Raw genomic sequence first — 17,106 nt, 5'->3', positions numbered from 1 at the left:
TTATCTAATCTGATGTACTCAACACAATGTTTAACATATTTCTGACTTCTGGCACGAACACATGGTGTACAGCGCGATTTTTAGCCTTTCATTGATAAAACTAAAGCAGCTGATCTTCGCAGTTTCATTTTGTAAGCGTGTGAAAGTTGCGCAATCTTATTTCATCAATTGCGCTAAAAATTCAGAGAAAGCTCTAACATAGTCCTACATAATCCTTTTTCCTACCACATTGACTACGCCAAAATGTAAGATATTAGATTACACAAACTACTAGATTCACTGTTTAAGCTGAGTTCACACCAACCGCGTTTCAGGCGTCTATCGCGCCTAGTTTGCCGCTTGAACATTTTGACTGCATTCGCACGTGTAGAGCGGAGTAGACGCGTGGAAAAAGCAAGCATTTGACGCGCGTCAGAGGCAAACTCCGCCTCTTGTGGGAGGGGCAAGTGCTATGTGGTTGTCTGTTTGCAAGATGACTGATGTTGATTGTGCATTTATCAAGAGTTACCAGTTTGTATTACTACTATAGGGGGACAATAAACGGCGCGGGTCGATAAACGTCACGTTACTCAAAAGTGAAATGTGTATTACAACCTACCAGGTTGCCCAAAGTCCTCACTGACACTCTTCCAAGCGAGGTCCTTTTTATTCCTGTCTCTATAGAAATAAGAACTTGTGTCATATAGCTCCGGGTGACTGCTTACCGACAATATCAAGCGTTGGTTGAATGAGTGACTCTGGGCGGGGCTGCCCCCACAGCAGCAAGCAGGCTCCTGATTGGTTAACACGACGCGAAATTCTGCCAAAGTTCAAATTTTTTAACTCGGGAGTCAGCAGCAAATTCGCGTGAACCGCAAAATGCACAAAAAGCACCATTCGCGCGTACCGTGCACAACGCTCAATTTGCGCCTTTCGTGCGAGCTAGACGCCTCTTCCACACCGCGGTACCTCCAGACGCGTGTCAACGCGTCTTCACATTGACTTAACATTAAAATCACTCGCGCTTCACGCCTCTACTGCGGTTGGTGTAAACGTAGCATTAGAGTTACGCGAAACGCAGCAAATTGAGAACATCTGCTGGTTATCCGCTGTGTAAATGCAACATTAACAGCATATTTACACATTCAGTGACATATAAACGATTGCAAACGTTTTTATTACAAGAAATATGCAATATTAGTTAACGCCATTTAAATGCAAGTGATTTGCGCAGTGCCATACACGTGAGCGAATTAGCGTAAAGTTATCATTAACACCCGGTGATGTGGACGCTAATATAGTTATCGCTATTGTTATAGTTAACATTATAATGTGAAGGACTCTTAAACGTCACAAACTGAGCTAAGCGTAAGTAATGCGTAAAAGTCTGCTCTCAAAATTGAAATTATAAGCTCATGTTACATTAACAAGTTGTGCCGACATGAGAAGGGATACAACAGTATAGGCAAAGACATATTTACTTGAACGATGTGTTATAGGCCTATGCGTCATTGCCTCCAACAATCATGAAAATTTTTCAAATCCAGTGTAAACTCTGCATAGACGTTGTATTGATTTGCATGTATGAAAACAGGTTTCTGTAATAATACGATTGTTTGTCACCTGCTTATTCTGTGCATGCACTCGCTGATGAATTTTGTACTTCAAATGCACTGACAAACAAGTGCCTGCCAAATGCGTAGTTGCAACATGTGTCTTTTAGCATCTCACAAACACACCAGCCTGATTTTCTTACACGTAAAGGCAGCTGTGCAAGACTTGTGAATTTTCCTGCCATGCCTAGTGGGACGTGTTATGCCTGTGATGTGTGTGTGTGTGTGTGTGTGTGTGTGTGTGAACCACACACGTATTCACGTGCTGTATAACTTGACTGCGTCAGTGAGTTATCAGCAGCGTGACTGCATGTTTTTGCCATTTAGGCAGAGCAGCAGCGCTGTTCGTACACGGCCACAGGTAGATCGCATAATATTGTTGGTGTTGCTAGAAGGAAGACATGCATGCTTGCATTGGCTTGCGTTCGTCAGAGGTCATATCAGTCTTGTTTGGTGGTGCAGACGGTGCAAGGGGGAGTTTTTAAGGAGTTTGTTTATCTCACTCATGCGATAAGGTTTTTTGTGCCGTGTTGTTAGACTGACGTAGTTTCAGGATGTGGTAAGAATGCGGAGGGTGATGCTCAGTTTTCAGTATTTCACAACTTGCTGCTGGTGTTTGTAAATGTGTGAGTAACCCTTGCAACGCCAAGACTTGTTCACATGCATAGTCGCTATTAACATTCACTGTGTGTGTGTGTGTGTGTGTGTGTGTGTGTTTAAGGCTTAAATTTGCTTTCGTTTTAGGCATTGCAGAGTGCTTAGGCCTGAATTTGTTTGCTCTTCTTTTTGACGTTCAGGTCAGTGATTTTCAAAGGCAGAATTTGAATAGAAATTATCAGAATGGCGGATCTCGCGTAATACGATTTGACGCAAATAAATCCTCCACCCTTGTTTACAGTCGTAGATTTTTCTTGCTCTCTTTGCTGTCCTCATTTCATTGCCATAACATGCTGGCCAATACGATATTTCGTAGCCTGGATGGATATTTGTTTCTGCACAAATCATCTCTTTTGCAGAGCTGTTTGGTTCGTTGATCGGATTGTTGGCGGGTGCTGAATGTCACCATATTCACTTCCTCTGACGTTAATCCTCGTTGCACCACAAAAACGGCCATCAGCAAATTGCACCGCCGTCTTGCAGGATCTGCCGTTAAGAACACAGAGTCCTGTTGCGCAACACGTTGAGAAATTTAACCAAAAGAGTTCAGAGAAAGGGAAACTTTGTTTACTGCTTTTTGCCAACCGTTTCCGCAGTAAGATGCCTCTATGAATTTGCTGCTCAGCCGTTATCCCAGGCGAGCAATGGGCAGGTGTTCACTGAATGAGTTTGTGTATGCACCGACCTGCTCGACTCTATAACCTGTGCTGTAAAAACAGCGTTTATGGCTTGGCACTTACAGGAATGTGCAGTACAGTTATTCAGCATCTCGCGGCACAGTGCTATAACTCATGGGGACGCATTGAATTTATGAGGCCTTGTGGTGGCCTGTTGCTTTAATCTAAGCAAGTTTAGAAGCACAGCGTCATATAAGATTTAATGGGAATCTGTTTAGCTTCCTCTTTTGTTAGCTCATACACACACTACCTTATTTTTGCATGCCTGCAATTAGACACAAGGAAGAAATAAGTTGGAGCTTAATGATAACGGAGAGCGTTATCGCTTTGAGGAAAAACTAAGGGGTATGTGCTTGAAAGAAGGAACGTGGTGATCCTGCAGCACACCAGAGATTACCTTAAAATGGCATAAATCTTTATGCTTTAATTCAACAGGAGTCAGGTTGAATAAATATATGGTAAAACCTGTGATTTATGTGTATAGGGATGCATGTAAGCAAAAAATAATTGGGAATTTTCACAGTTATGATGTTACATTACACATTACATTACATTACACAATGTTACATTGGTTTTTACATATGTTCAGCTATCAAAGATTAAAATGCATAGAGGCCAGAGTCAGCTATTAATTTTGATTAATTAATTTTGATTAATTAGTTAAACTATACACAATAAATAAAATGTTATGTTTGTTTGACTGATCCTGCCTCATGCCTTACTACAGCTTCTGTAATCAGACATAAGTCGCTCTTTGCGTGGCAGGCCTTGGATTAGTACCAGACCGATCACTCATTCTCTCAATAGTTTTTTAGTCCCAACAGGCCGTATTACACTTTAATCCTCCGTACAAATTGAGCTAAGAATTATTCCCAACTCAGGGTTTTTTGTCGTCTGTTTTTTGTTTGTTTTGGGGTCTAAAAGCACGAGGTCAGGAACTGGAACCTCATGAGGACCACGTCACCCTCTCCATTATGACACTTCCTGTGTTTGACTCTGGAATCTGCAGCTGCAAAGGTTCCTCTCTCAATTGCCGGGCACTCGGACGCAAATGCGTATGTCGTCAGATGTGCCATTTAACCCAGCCTGTGACTCCCATGCCATTTATCACACATTTAGTTGGCCTAACAGTAATTCTGCGAGAGGCATTTAAAGCCTAGAGGATGTTGGGTGGTGGATACAATGGTGGGGCTTTCCCACGGCCTAATCAAAGTTGTATATAAGGAATGATATTCGAGGTGCCACACGAACACTATCGACAGAGCTGCTTGACTTGCTTCTTTGAAATCGGCCATTAGTGCCTTTTTAATTTACGCAAAAAGTCTTTTTTTTCTGTGGCTGTTGTTTGCAGGGTTTGGCTCGTCCAACTTGCAGTTCTGCTATTTATGGAAATGCTTCTCCACAGATAGATGTGATGATGTCACCTCTAAGATGGGCAAGCTTTGGTCTGAAAGGGGGGAGCTTGTCATGTAGGTTTGTCATGTATTGGAATATGAGCAGTTTTTAAAATTGATAGCAAACAGGGTCGGAAAGATCAACAAAATTGCCACCTAAAGTCGTTTCTCAATGTCAAGGAAGGATCCTCGGAAGCCAGAATTTCGAGCATTTAACGTAATCGATATCCGTCGACGGACTGTTCGAATGTCGAGGATCCTCGGAATCTTAGACAAGGACTGAGTCCTTCGTTCGAGAAATATCCCATATACAGGAAAGGATGCATATGTGTATCTTTCTTCGCGCACTGAAATCACCCACAATCCTATGCGCGGAGCACCGAAAGCACACCTTTCAATGACGCAATGATGTGCACTTGCTAGCCTGTTCCATTTAACGTGTTCTCTGAATGCTTAAGAGGAACCTCGCCTAGCCTCTGAAGGAAGTTACTTGTAAGGACTAGTCCTGCCAAGGAAGTATCCTTGACATTGAGAAACGGCCTAAGTTTCAAACCTGACCCATAGATCTTATTTACCCTGCCGCCATTTTGAGTCCAAAACGAGGCTGTGAGGGATGGACGACCAGAGCATGCGCTTTAAACCTAGGCATGAATAAGTTACAATCTTTTCTGTGGTAAGTTTTTTTTAACTTCCCTGCCATTAACTAGTTAAAGATTAAACCTTGCTTTGAATAAGAGAAAACACTTCCTTGCCAATGACACGTTTTTCCGGCAATCTCTAATACTGCTATTATTCACCAGATTACCCAACTTATACAACCCTGAAGCAACCGTTTACGTCACACAGTTCAAACACAGAGTATGTTTTGATCATCGCCCTGAATCGGATTTCAATCGGAAGTCTTTCACAAAAACGCTATTATCTCAGCTTTTTGCTCAACTTATTTTTAAAGAAACCTATCCATATTTAAGAGGTGATAAAAAAGAACAAATAAATGTAGGATGAAACGTCTTTTTTTATTTTTCATTTGATTTGTTGTTTGGTTATATATTTTAAGAACATTTTCTGGAAGGCATTAAACTTTTGTGAAAATCATACAAAATGCCGGCACTGGCTGGCAACTGGCGGGGAAAGAGTTAAGAGTTAAGCACATTGTCTGGAATCTAATAATTAATTTGACCTCTAACAATACTTTATACAATGAACTATCATGTAAATAGCTTGTTATCAAGTCAATCACACATTATTAAGTCAATGTTCATGTCATAAAACATAAGAGAGAAAATATGTTTGGGACGTTCTCTTATGTTCTATGCGAACTGGAGATGAAACTTAGATCTTGTCATAAAATATTGTATAGGTGCACTGTATTGATGTTTTAAAGAAAATTAAACATGCTTACAACATGCGACATTGTCAATAAGCCAACAGGCAAATACCCAAAACCGATATTATAATGTTGGACTCAACATGGCAGCAGGCTGAATAAGGTGTATTATGACGTGATTTTCAATGAATTGGGAAAATAAACAATGCGTGAAAAGACAATTCACTCATACTTTACTAACCCTCATGCCAGCCTAGATGTTATATGACTTCCTCTTTTCAGTTAAAGGAAAAACACAAAAAGCGTCATGTTAAAATTCTGCCATGTCATATTAATAGTGGTCTTATACATAACAAAATGCACATGTGACAACTTAGCAGAGTTAGCTTAGTAGAATAATTATGTGATGTGTATCGATTAAAAAAAACAGGCTCTGAATGTTTTACTTCAGAAAGCAAATATTTAACAACTGGAGTCATTTGGATTACTTTACTGATGGATCGATGAGCTTTCTGAAGCTTCACCATGTTAAGCCCCATATAAGATGATAACATGATGACATTTTAAAAGAAATGAATTGTTTGTGTTCACCTGATTAAAGGAAGTCACATTTGGGACAACATGAGAGTGAATAATTTGAGAGATTTTCTTAAAAGTTTTCTTAAAAAAAAATCCTGATAATTTACTTACCACCATGTCATCCAAAATGTTGATGTCTTTCTTTGTTCAGTCGAGAAGAAATTATGTTTTTTGAGGAAAACATTGCAGGATTTTTCTCATTTTAATGGACTTTAATAGAGCCCAACACTTAATACTCAACACTTAACAGTTTTTTTTCAACTGAGTTTCAAAGGACTCTAAACGATCCCAAACGAGGCATAAAGGTCTTATCTAGGGAAATGATTGTCATTTTTGACAATAAAAAAAAAAATACACTTTTAAACCATAACTTCTCGTCTAGGTCCGGTCCTGAAAGCGCCAGCGTGACCTCACAAAATACGTCATGACGTCAAGAGGTCACAGAGGACGAATGCCAAACTCTGCCCCAGTGTTTACAAGTGTGAAGAAAGAGCACCGTTCCGACGTTGTTGTATGTGGAATGATACTAATTAATGTCTTTGTGTCAGTTTATTGTTTAAAATGGTCCGCAAATGTGCGTTTTATATATGTAACACGTGACCTCCCTACGTCACTACGCATTTACGTGAGGTCGCGCTGGACCGGACCTAGACTAAAAGTTGTGGGGTTAAAAGTGTATATTTGTTATTTTTATTGTCAAAAATGACAATCGTTTTGCTAGATAAGACCCTTATGCCTCGTTTGGGATTGTTTATAGTCCTTTGAAACTCCGTTGAAAAAAACGGTTAAGTGTTGGGCTCTATTAAAGTCCATTAAAATGAGAAAAATCCTGCAATGTTTTCCTCAAAAAACATAATTTCTTCTCGACTGAACAAAGAAAGACATCAACATTTTGAATGACATGGTGGTGGGTAAATTATCTGGATTATGGACTATTCCTTTAACAATAGATTTCCATGTTTTATTCTAAAGATATCTTTAAAATCGTAAGTATGACTGGGAGTGTTCAACAACCTGTTTTACATCTGTAAAGTAAAACATTTCAGTATGAAATTAAACACTGTCAGAAGTTATAAAAAGTGAACTTTCTGTATGACAAGTAGTTGGAGAGGAGGTTTGGGAAAATAAGAGAGTCTGATGATGTCATAAAAATGATGTAATGCAAATGTTTTCTATTTGAACTGAATTATGCACAGTAAGACCAGAACTTTGCATTAAGTAAATTCTTATTAGCAAAGTTGTCATGAGATCGATCCACAAGGAATACCCATAGTGTACTGACAACAAAGATTAACCTTGCTTTGAATAAAAGTGTCTGCCAAATGCGTAAATGTAAATGTCATGTAAATCGGTTCAGTTCTTGTTCTCATATGGTTGAATTATCAGTGGTAATGTATTATTCTAGTGTTGATGTGTTGTATTGTAGTGTTAGACTAAAGATTGGCCTTGTCAAAAGCTTAGATCATCCCAAAGTATCTCAGGCCTGAGCTGTCATTCAAAACTTGTCCACTGACCAGACAGTCTTGCACTAACAGTGAGACGTGAGTCCTTGAAGTCACAATATCTCAAATGAGAAATAAATATGCTTCGTGAAAGCAAGCGCACATCATTGATTACGAAGCGGATGAGAAGTTGGCAGTGTTTTATTTAGAAAATAAAGCACATTGCTTTGTACTGCTGATAAGACTCCGACATGCTCCCCTCCTTTCAGCCCCTCCCACTACGTGCGTCAATGGTGCTGCTGGTCTGGTTGGCTGTTGCTAGGCGGCTGTGTTTTAGTGTGTGTGTGTGTGTGTGTGTGTGTGTGAGAGAGAGAGAGGGAGAAAGAGAAGAGTAATAAAAGGAGAGAAAAAGAGAGAGAGACATTTAGGTCTAACACGAGTTGCTCTTTTAAGACAGCTGCACTAAGCTCAGCATGCATTCTGTCTGGGCCTTGAGCTGATCTCCGGCCATCCAAACACGCATACACACCGACACACACGTACGCAAATCCATACACCGACCGCATTCTGACACACACGGTAACACCTCAATGTTAACAGAGACCGTGAGCATGATCCACAGTTTTCCAGTCCAATGGGAATAGCTCTGTTTTGGTCTGTAATTGCAATTTTTGTCAGATGGATTTTTTCTAAGGTAGGTTTCAGAGGATTTCCTAGTTGGCTTGGCTTTTTTGTGCAATACGTTGACTGTAACCCATTACAGCTGTCTGTTTTAGAGAGGAAACTAACCACATTAACAGACTGTCTTGGTGTTGACGTGTATCAGGATCAGATACATGTTGGGACTTACAGATAACTGAACTTGGAAAGTTGCTAAGTGTACGGTTATCTATGCACCACAGTTAGGATACTTAGTACAGACCCCTGAACCCAGTAAAGCCACTAAAGTACTATGGCTGTACTAGTTACCTTGGGAAAAACAAATACATTTTCAGTTTTATTTTATTTGTGTTTGTATTGCATTGTATTTGAGTTCTACAGAGTTTCTTTCGTTTACATGAACACAAGGCCGAAATGTATATTAAAAATACCAAAGTTTCTGATTAATGTCTGCTGTGGTTACTGCCCTGCATGAGTCTGTTCTGATCATAATACTTTAAAGGGGACATATGATGAAAATCTGACTTTTTCCATCTTTATATGCTATAATTGGGTCCCCAGTGCTTTTATCAACCTAGAAAATGTGAAAAAGATCAACCCAGTAACTTGTTGTGCTAAACCATTCTCTGCAAGCATGTGAAAAAATAGCTCATTGAAATTTGGCTCCCCTGGTGATGTCAGAAGGGGATAATACCGCCCCTTAATCTGTACTATCCAACCACAGCACTGCAATTTAGTGCAGAGATCAGCTCATTTGCATGTTAAGGGACACACCCAAAATGGCAAATTTTTGCTCACACCTACAACGTGGCAATTTTAACATGTTATAATAAATTATCTATATTATATTTTGAGCTAAAACTTCACAAATGTACTCTGGGGACACCAAAGATTTATTTGACATCTTAAAAAAGTTTGTGAAATATCCCCTTTAAATAAGTAAGTCAAGTCAGAAATGAATTATTTGTGGTTTGCATTTAATAGATAGGCCTACACAGTGTCTGCACTTTCAGGTTTCTGCACAAACCGCAAATGACTTGCATTACAAGACATACATTTATCAATATATATATGCGTTTCCTGGCATTCGAACCCACAACTTTTGCACTGCTAGTAATTTGCTTTAACTATTAACCTACAGGAAATAGATGATTGAAGTTTTCATGCATTGGCAACACATTGTATGATTGTTTATTAAAGGTGATTGCTAATTTGGTTATGCTTTGAGCTATGAATGTGATTTATGTTCTGTTTATTTTACTTTGCTTAAATACACTGTGAAGTTTTTTCTCACCATATAACTAAGTATACTTGGAGTTATGGCGGCGGTTTCATAAGTGTTTATTTTATATGTTTTATTTGTGCACATCCACCTATTATGTCAGTCTGTGTTGATTTACTCTGCATCGTTGTGGGATGAACAGATGAGATTGCATTCAATAAATTAAAGGCCAATTGAACTATTTTCCCAGAATCTATCCGAAAGACAAAGAGGAACTATTGTGCAAAATACTTTTTTCCTCGAAGCAGTCATGGCTTTTCCTTTTTTCACGGCCTTAGTTGAACCTCTATGGGAGACGGCGGTGTGCTTCTGAATCCACTGCGGTTCTGGCGTGTTACTGTGAAGTCTTATGCCAAATTGATTGGGCTCCGTACCTTTTCGCACATAGCTTTTACTTGTTTCGCATCCAAACGTTGTGTCAATAATTGGCTTGTAGACTCGTGATGTCGCATTAGGCTAACCTGTACAAATAGAGCCCTCAAAGCATTGCTAAAATTCTTCAAGAGCTTCATAAAAGTTGGCAGTTGTGCCTTTCCCCACCATCAAAGAGGTCCTGGGGATAGCTGCGGCAAATTAAAACATTTATTCTTTAGCAGTTTAGAGACTTGATATACATGATGGTTATTACATAGTCGTGGTAACATGAGATTATACGGTCACTTCCAAGGAATAGGCAGCTGTGAACTTGAGAGTTTACAAATGAATTGTGTTACCATAGCTCCCTTGAGGAAGGCACTTAACCTCATGTGGCCCAATCAGACTGTTTTTGCAGTTAGTACAGTGTACATTTCTTTGACTTAAACAGTCTTTTGACTTGATTTTGATCAATTTCATTTTTAGGATTTAAGAATGTAGTAAATTTAGGAAATTAAAGGAATAGTTCACCCAAAAGTGAAAATTTTGTCCTAATTTACGCACTCTCATGTTATTACAAACCTGTATAAATTTCTTTATTTTGATGAACACACATCAGAAGCCCCATTGACTTCCATAGTGTTTTTCCCTTTCTATTTGTAACAACATAAGGGTGAGTAAATGATGACATAATTATCAAAATTTGGGGGTTAATTACTTAACTATCCCTTTAAATGTCAGATGTCAAAGGTTAAACGGTGTTTCACATTACAAAACAATAGAAACTGACAGCAAGCCATTTATTGTTGTTTGAGGAAGTAAAAGCATATTGACGTAACACCGTCTTCGAAAACAGGATTACCCAGGATTCATTCAAGGCACCTTAATAGGCTGTGTGATAGCTTTAGTATATCATTAGAAGTCCTCGTACGTCATTTAGATTCTTGGTAATTGTCAGTAATTTTTTTTAATTGCGTGTAGACAAACAAAAAACATCACGTCCATCACAAGCAGGTGTTGACAGGACATTTTTGAGTCGTGGCACGAGATGTTCATCATCTAAATAGTTTAAATTGAGCATGATGTCTCAATGAGGTATTTAAGAAAGATCAATGCATGACATAAAAGATGAATAGTTAAGCAAACTAGCTGGATGGGTTTAGGCGACTCGCCCTCAGGGTACACGGAGTTACGGTGTTAGACAGACACAATGGTTTTTCTGTCTCATAAACATTTTGATCAATTATATGGGGTTGTGTAAAGGGTTAAAGGGTTATCTGTTAGATAGTTCACATTCTTGTGCTTCTGTACTCCAAAATATATTACAGACAAACAGATCAGTGAAGGTTTTTTATCAGATTTTTTTTCTACTTGTTTTGTACACATTTTATTGAAATTTTATAGTTTGTTATAAATTTTTTATGTTTTAAATAATAACTTAGTTTTTTATTATACATTACATTTATATTAATTCAAATTAATTATTTATATGTAGTATTTGCACTTTAAATATTTGCATTTATCACCATGCTAAGATATCACACCCAACATTTTTATTTTATTTATTTATAAAATGAAGATGTGATTGTGAGAATTCTTTTGGCATGATTTGTATTTTGTCTTACATATGTTTCTGCAAATAATTTTCGCTAGTCGTCTTATCGAGTAATTGTTTTAATGTTTCATTACCAAAATAATTGTTTGCTGGCTTATTTTGGATAAAAAAACATTCGCAAAAAGATGATTGATTCACTGTGCCTTTTTCCATCTGCTATTTGGTCCTTTTTTTGGTATTTATTTGTTGTTTGCCCACTGAAGTATCTTACTATCTGTGCTTTAGGGAAAATCTTACTTTTTTGACCCAACAAAGTCAGAAAAAAACAGCATGGAGTATGTGTCATTCCTTGCTGGCGCACCATCGCCCTTGTCCTGTCCAAGAAATTCAACTCCTCCGTTCCTACACGGCATGTCTGGCTGCGCTGGTGCCGCTCGCTCGCTCGCTCTGCCCATATGGGCACGGCTGGGTGGTTTGTCATGCCACTCTCAGCCTCCTGGTAAAAAATTACTCGCATGCAAAAACTCCAAGTAATGTGTGTAAACACTGAGTTTGTTGATACTAAAATATTGCCGCTGCGATAGCGCATGACTCAGGGGTCGGTTTTGCACCAGCTGGATGGTGGTTGTTGCGGATCGAAGATGTCAAAATGTCATGACTGTTACTGCGAGATGTAGCGTTTTTGTAGCCTATGTACTACTAACCAGTGTTAAATGTAACATAATAAAAGTAGCAGTGCTAACTTAACAACATTTATCGGTAGTAATAACATTAGCTCAGCTGTTTTCAAAACATTGTGGTCTTTCCAAGAGCAAACTGCTTTTTCTAAGTAGTGGTGTATCATTACACAATGCTACGTTGCTGTTTTTGTCACATTGTATTGTGCTTATGTAATCTTCTAAACTGTAAAAGTACCTTTGGGTAGATTTAATTTTGGCAGATGTTCAGATGGTTTATGTAAATACATGATTCATTGTTTTTTGATTCATGAGTCTTTTTGCAGAAGTCCTGCTTTTGTAACAGAATATGTAATTGAATGCTGCCGATCGTTTAGCAAAACTTAGTATATGAAGAGTTTGGTTACAAAACGCAATAAATCCATTTTGACTAATTTTGGTAAATGTGTTTTCCATACCAAGAAAGTGACAAGATGAAAACCACTATTTTCTGTTACAAACATTCACATAGCATCTTTAGATTATAATAACAATAAAAATATTATATCCACAAAATGCTATAAATCTATTAAATCAATGTATAAATGTGCATTCATCTTTGTCATGTTATATTCATTTAGTTGACTAGTGGTATACACTGATTAAAAACATAAACATTAATGGCATTAATCAAAACACGTTCTCTGTCATATTAAGAACACTGTCATTGCTGCTGTCATCCTTCATCGCTGAACTTTTTGACTGCGATCAACTGTAAAATGTTTTGGTCCTGCTCGATTTTCTTTGACTTTGAGTAAAATAATGGAAAGTTTTTCATAAGATCACCTGGGGTCAATGTGTTAGCATGACAGAAGCTTGACGCTGTCGAGAGAACAAGCAACAGCCGGCATTTTTCCATCTTTCGAGTGCCTCTCGCGTAAATTATTCGATTTTGATGGCCTGTGTTTCTTCCCCGTGACAGACCAACAAAAGTATTATTTTGTTTTTGTTTGTTTGTTGATCACGAAGTACAAAGTAGATGAGGAAAACTACGTGTGTATTCAACGTGCCGCCATTGTTTTTTACGATGCGTGGAATTGTGCGCTGTGATTGGTTGAGCGGATTTATTGCATTTAGCAGAGAAGGAGGACTGGCGTTTATCGCGTTTTGGGGAAAAAAGGGAGAAAAGATGACAGAATAACACGGCAGATATTGGATTTTGCGTAAAAATTTAAATGGCGTTTAAAGCATTTTGTAACCAAACTCTTCATTATATTTATATTTATACTATATACATTTCTATATTGTCTGATTGTAAAAAGAAAATTAAGTATTGTATTTTATCTTTATTTATTCCTTTCTTAAATAGCTTTAAAATAATGGCACTGCTACATTTAGTGTCCCGTGTAGCTTACATGTATGCATTTGGCAGATGATTAAAAGTGACATTTTTATGTCTCTGGGCTCGAACCCTTGATCTTTTCCTCGCCTAACACTATGTCTGTGTAAGCATATAAATTTCATAGTGGAGCTCGACTGTAACTTTTAACATTTAACAATTTTAAATTATGAGTAGCTTGGCTAACAACCATTTCAAAATAGCTTTCCTCAACACACAGACACCGACACAGTGTTTTAGTGCATCTGTTCTGCTGGTTATTAACTTAACTCAAAGCACCGCCATTAGTTAACTCCTGTCTGCATTTCGAATTACAGACTGGCTTCCAGAAATATTAATACCTTGACCAAATTATTACATCCATTCCCTCTATTTTTCCACAAACGCACTTGGCACAGGATTACGCTTGTGCATTGTGTTAAAATCATCCGTAGCTCTCAGTCGTGTGCGTTCGCCGGTTTTTATTGGACAGGGGCTCGAGACGAGGGTGAGCTGTTAATGGATGAAAATCAAGTATGCAAATTGGTTCAGTCCATTGACGTCAGAGCCTGAATTGTGTGCCATCTGGGGACGCCCTGACCAGCCATCTAAAAGCCGTGCTGAAGTGGTCGTCTTTGTGCGTGTACGCACGGATCCTTTTTGGATGCATGTCATCCGATAGATGTTCGTGTCCGTGCATCTTTATACGTGTACTTTATACGTGCACAAATACTTCAGAGACAAAGGACGTACACCGAGGGTCTGACGTATTGATTTCTGACTGTTTCTTCCTTCTCGCAAAGCATTTAACAAGCTCTCCATGCTGTTTCTTAGTGCTCAGAATGTTCTTTGTGCCGGTGGTGCTTGTGACATGCAAAAAAATAAGGCCAAGCCAATCACTGGTGTTCGGTACAGAGAGGCCTCTTTCAAGTGCGGTGATCGAGTGCAAGCACCGCCCACTGCCACAGGATGGGCCAATCACGTTTACAGAACAATCACATTTACAGAACATCTTGAGTTTGTGGTGCCAGTGTCTGTTTATTAATCTCACAATTGCCCAATATGGATGCATAATGGACAGGAGAGCAGATTATACAGGAAAGATGATGCACTTTTAATTTGGTAAAGCAGGATTCCCTGTTTCTGTTTCCTCACGCTGCTGGGAAATTGTAGTTGTGTTTTTGTGTGTGCTCAGTAGAGGCTTTTATGTTTGAAACTAAAATTACAGATCCCTTTACGCACTTATATTAACATAGTTTGAAGTAGAGATGCTCCGATCAGGATGTTTGCAGCCGATACAGATTACCGATTTGTTGTCTTCATGATTGGCCGATACCAATGCCCGATACGGTTTCTTCAAGCTAATTTGATGACTTTTTTTGATAAAGTAACACCCAAGATGTTGCCTTTGTTATATTAATTGCAGTAATTGGGTATATTATTGTTTTAATAGAGAATCAAATATATAAACACAACAAATATACTTTTATTCCGATGTAATAATCAAGGACTTAGCTGCTAACATGCACTCTAAAAAACAAACGGTGCTATATAGCACCAAAACAGTTGCTTTGGATCGTAACGATAGAAGAACCATTTTTAGTGCCATATAGCACCGGTGAAGAACCAGTGAAGCACCAGTGAAGCACCTGTGTAGAACCATATAGTGCTATGTAGAACCATATGTGGTGCTATATGGCCCCTATATGGTTCTACACTGGTGCTTCACTGGTGCTTCACTGGTGCTTCACTGGTTCTTCACCGGTGCTATATGGCACTAAAATGGTTCTTCTATCGTTACGATCCAAAGCAATTGTTTTGGTGCTATATAGCACCGTTTGTTTTTTTAGAGTGTGGCTGCAGGTGGCACAATGATATTACGCTGTGCCCGAAAATAGTCCCTTGCTATTGAAAGTTACCAAGGGGACTACTTTCAGGTGCTGCGATATATCATTGCGGCTGCTGCAGCCATGGTACGGCAGCAAAGTCCTTGATTATTACGCCGAAATGGGAGTATAGTTCCTAGCCATATCGGCCTAGAAAATCACAACCTTTCCATCGGTCTTAGTACACGATGTAACTTCAGAAGTTTTAAATAGGAAAAATATCGAAACTCTGGTTATTTTTGAGTGCTATGCTAATGGTCTAATCAGATTCAATGGATTATGCTAAGCTAGGGGTGGGCGATAAACCGGTAGACAAAATTAACCGGTAGAAATTTGTCAACCGGTAGAGATTTTGGACTATCGTTTCTATCGAGGTTACGTGCCCACGTCACGCTCCTGTGCGTGTGGTCGCGAAAACGTAACGTTTGTACACGTATTTAAGCACTGCAGTTTTAAAACAAGTTATTTTAAGCCATTGAAACACAGACAACAGATCTGTATGCGTGCGTTCTTTCTGTGTGTCATGAGCGGACAAGTCGCGACCTCTGCTTATTAAGCTCGTGAGCATTTTTCCCGCTTTATTGGCCTTAAATACACATATGCGTCAAAATTCCCGTCTTTGCAAGCATCATCATAAACACGACCAGTAAGGTCTTAAGAGAAAGTAAACAGCTAAAAGAGAAAGCGCATGTGTAACAGTGTATTGGATCCGGACTTTGGTCTTAAAGGGGAAGTTACCTAATTTTGCTCCTGTCTGTCACTCGTGTTAATCAAACAGCATTGAGAAAAAAATCTCTCACTGCTCCTGATTAAATCACTTTTCTACCTTAAATAAAAATATATATAGGCCTATACATACATGCATAATTATTTATTATCATTCTTATTGACTGTGTATCTTCAGAGAGCTTGAGTTTTGTTTGTTTTTATCTTCTTTCTATGCTTGTATATGTTTTTTGTGAGAATTATGAACATTTCTATGGTATTAAAGATTTAAACCTTATTAAAACATAAAAAACTCTACCGTGATACATATCGTTATCATGATATAAAATTAATCCTATCGTGATAGAAGATTTTGGTCATATCGCCCACCCCTATGCTAAGCTATGCTAAAAGTGGTACCGCCAGACCCTGACATCAGCTGAATGGATTCCAAAACAGTAAAAATCAAATGTTTAACTAAGAGAGCTGGAAAATGAGCATATTTTTTAAATTAGTGGAGTGTCCCTTTAAATGAGTTATTCCCATACATTTTAGGTGTGTCAAAATTTTTTTGGTAAATAGTATTATGATGCTGTCGGTTGAGCTGTATTTGAATGCACGCTGCTGCTGAGTATTTGGCATGCATATGAGGTTTTCCTGTACATTTGAGTAAATGCAAATGCTATTGCTAACGCTCATCTGCATCTCTTCCCCCACAGAGACGCGGCGCAATTTCCTATGACAGCTCTGATCAGACCGCTCTGTACATTCGCATGCTAGGTAAGCAACATCTTCCGTGTCTTATAAATACATACACACACACACACACACACACACACACACACACACACACACACACACACACACACACACACACACACACTGTAACCAAACAGACTCAGGGTAGCTGCACCACTGCACTGGAGTGTACCAAGTGTAACACATCGTGCAACAAAGAGGGG

At 38.7% G+C, this 17,106-nt stretch overlaps 1 protein-coding gene across 18 annotated transcripts in view; it reads left to right on the top strand.

Annotated features, from left to right (window-relative positions):
- The window catches only part of pde7a (phosphodiesterase 7A), a 46,399-nt gene that overhangs the window by 16,415 nt on the left and 12,878 nt on the right, over positions 1–17,106 (top strand). For 9 of the 18 annotated variants that reach the window (XM_065258315.2, XM_065258314.2, XM_065258313.2 and 6 more), the window contains exon 2: positions 16,864–16,924. In XM_065258315.2, coding sequence (XP_065114387.1) covers positions 16,918–16,924 — 7 coding nt within the window. In that variant the 5' untranslated portion in view covers positions 16,864–16,917. Of the gene's footprint in view, positions 1–1,887; positions 1,954–7,430; positions 8,363–16,863; positions 16,925–17,106 lie in introns of those variants that run through there. The other 9 variants (XM_065258303.1, XM_065258297.1, XM_065258296.1 and 6 more) reach the window with 7 other exon arrangements.

This window comes from Paramisgurnus dabryanus, chromosome 22 (genome assembly GCF_030506205.2).
Source record: "Paramisgurnus dabryanus chromosome 22, PD_genome_1.1, whole genome shotgun sequence".
Lineage (NCBI taxonomy): Eukaryota > Metazoa > Chordata > Actinopteri > Cypriniformes > Cobitidae > Paramisgurnus > Paramisgurnus dabryanus.
Note: the sequence above shows the minus strand (reverse complement) of the source record. Positions and strands in the feature narration are given on the sequence as shown.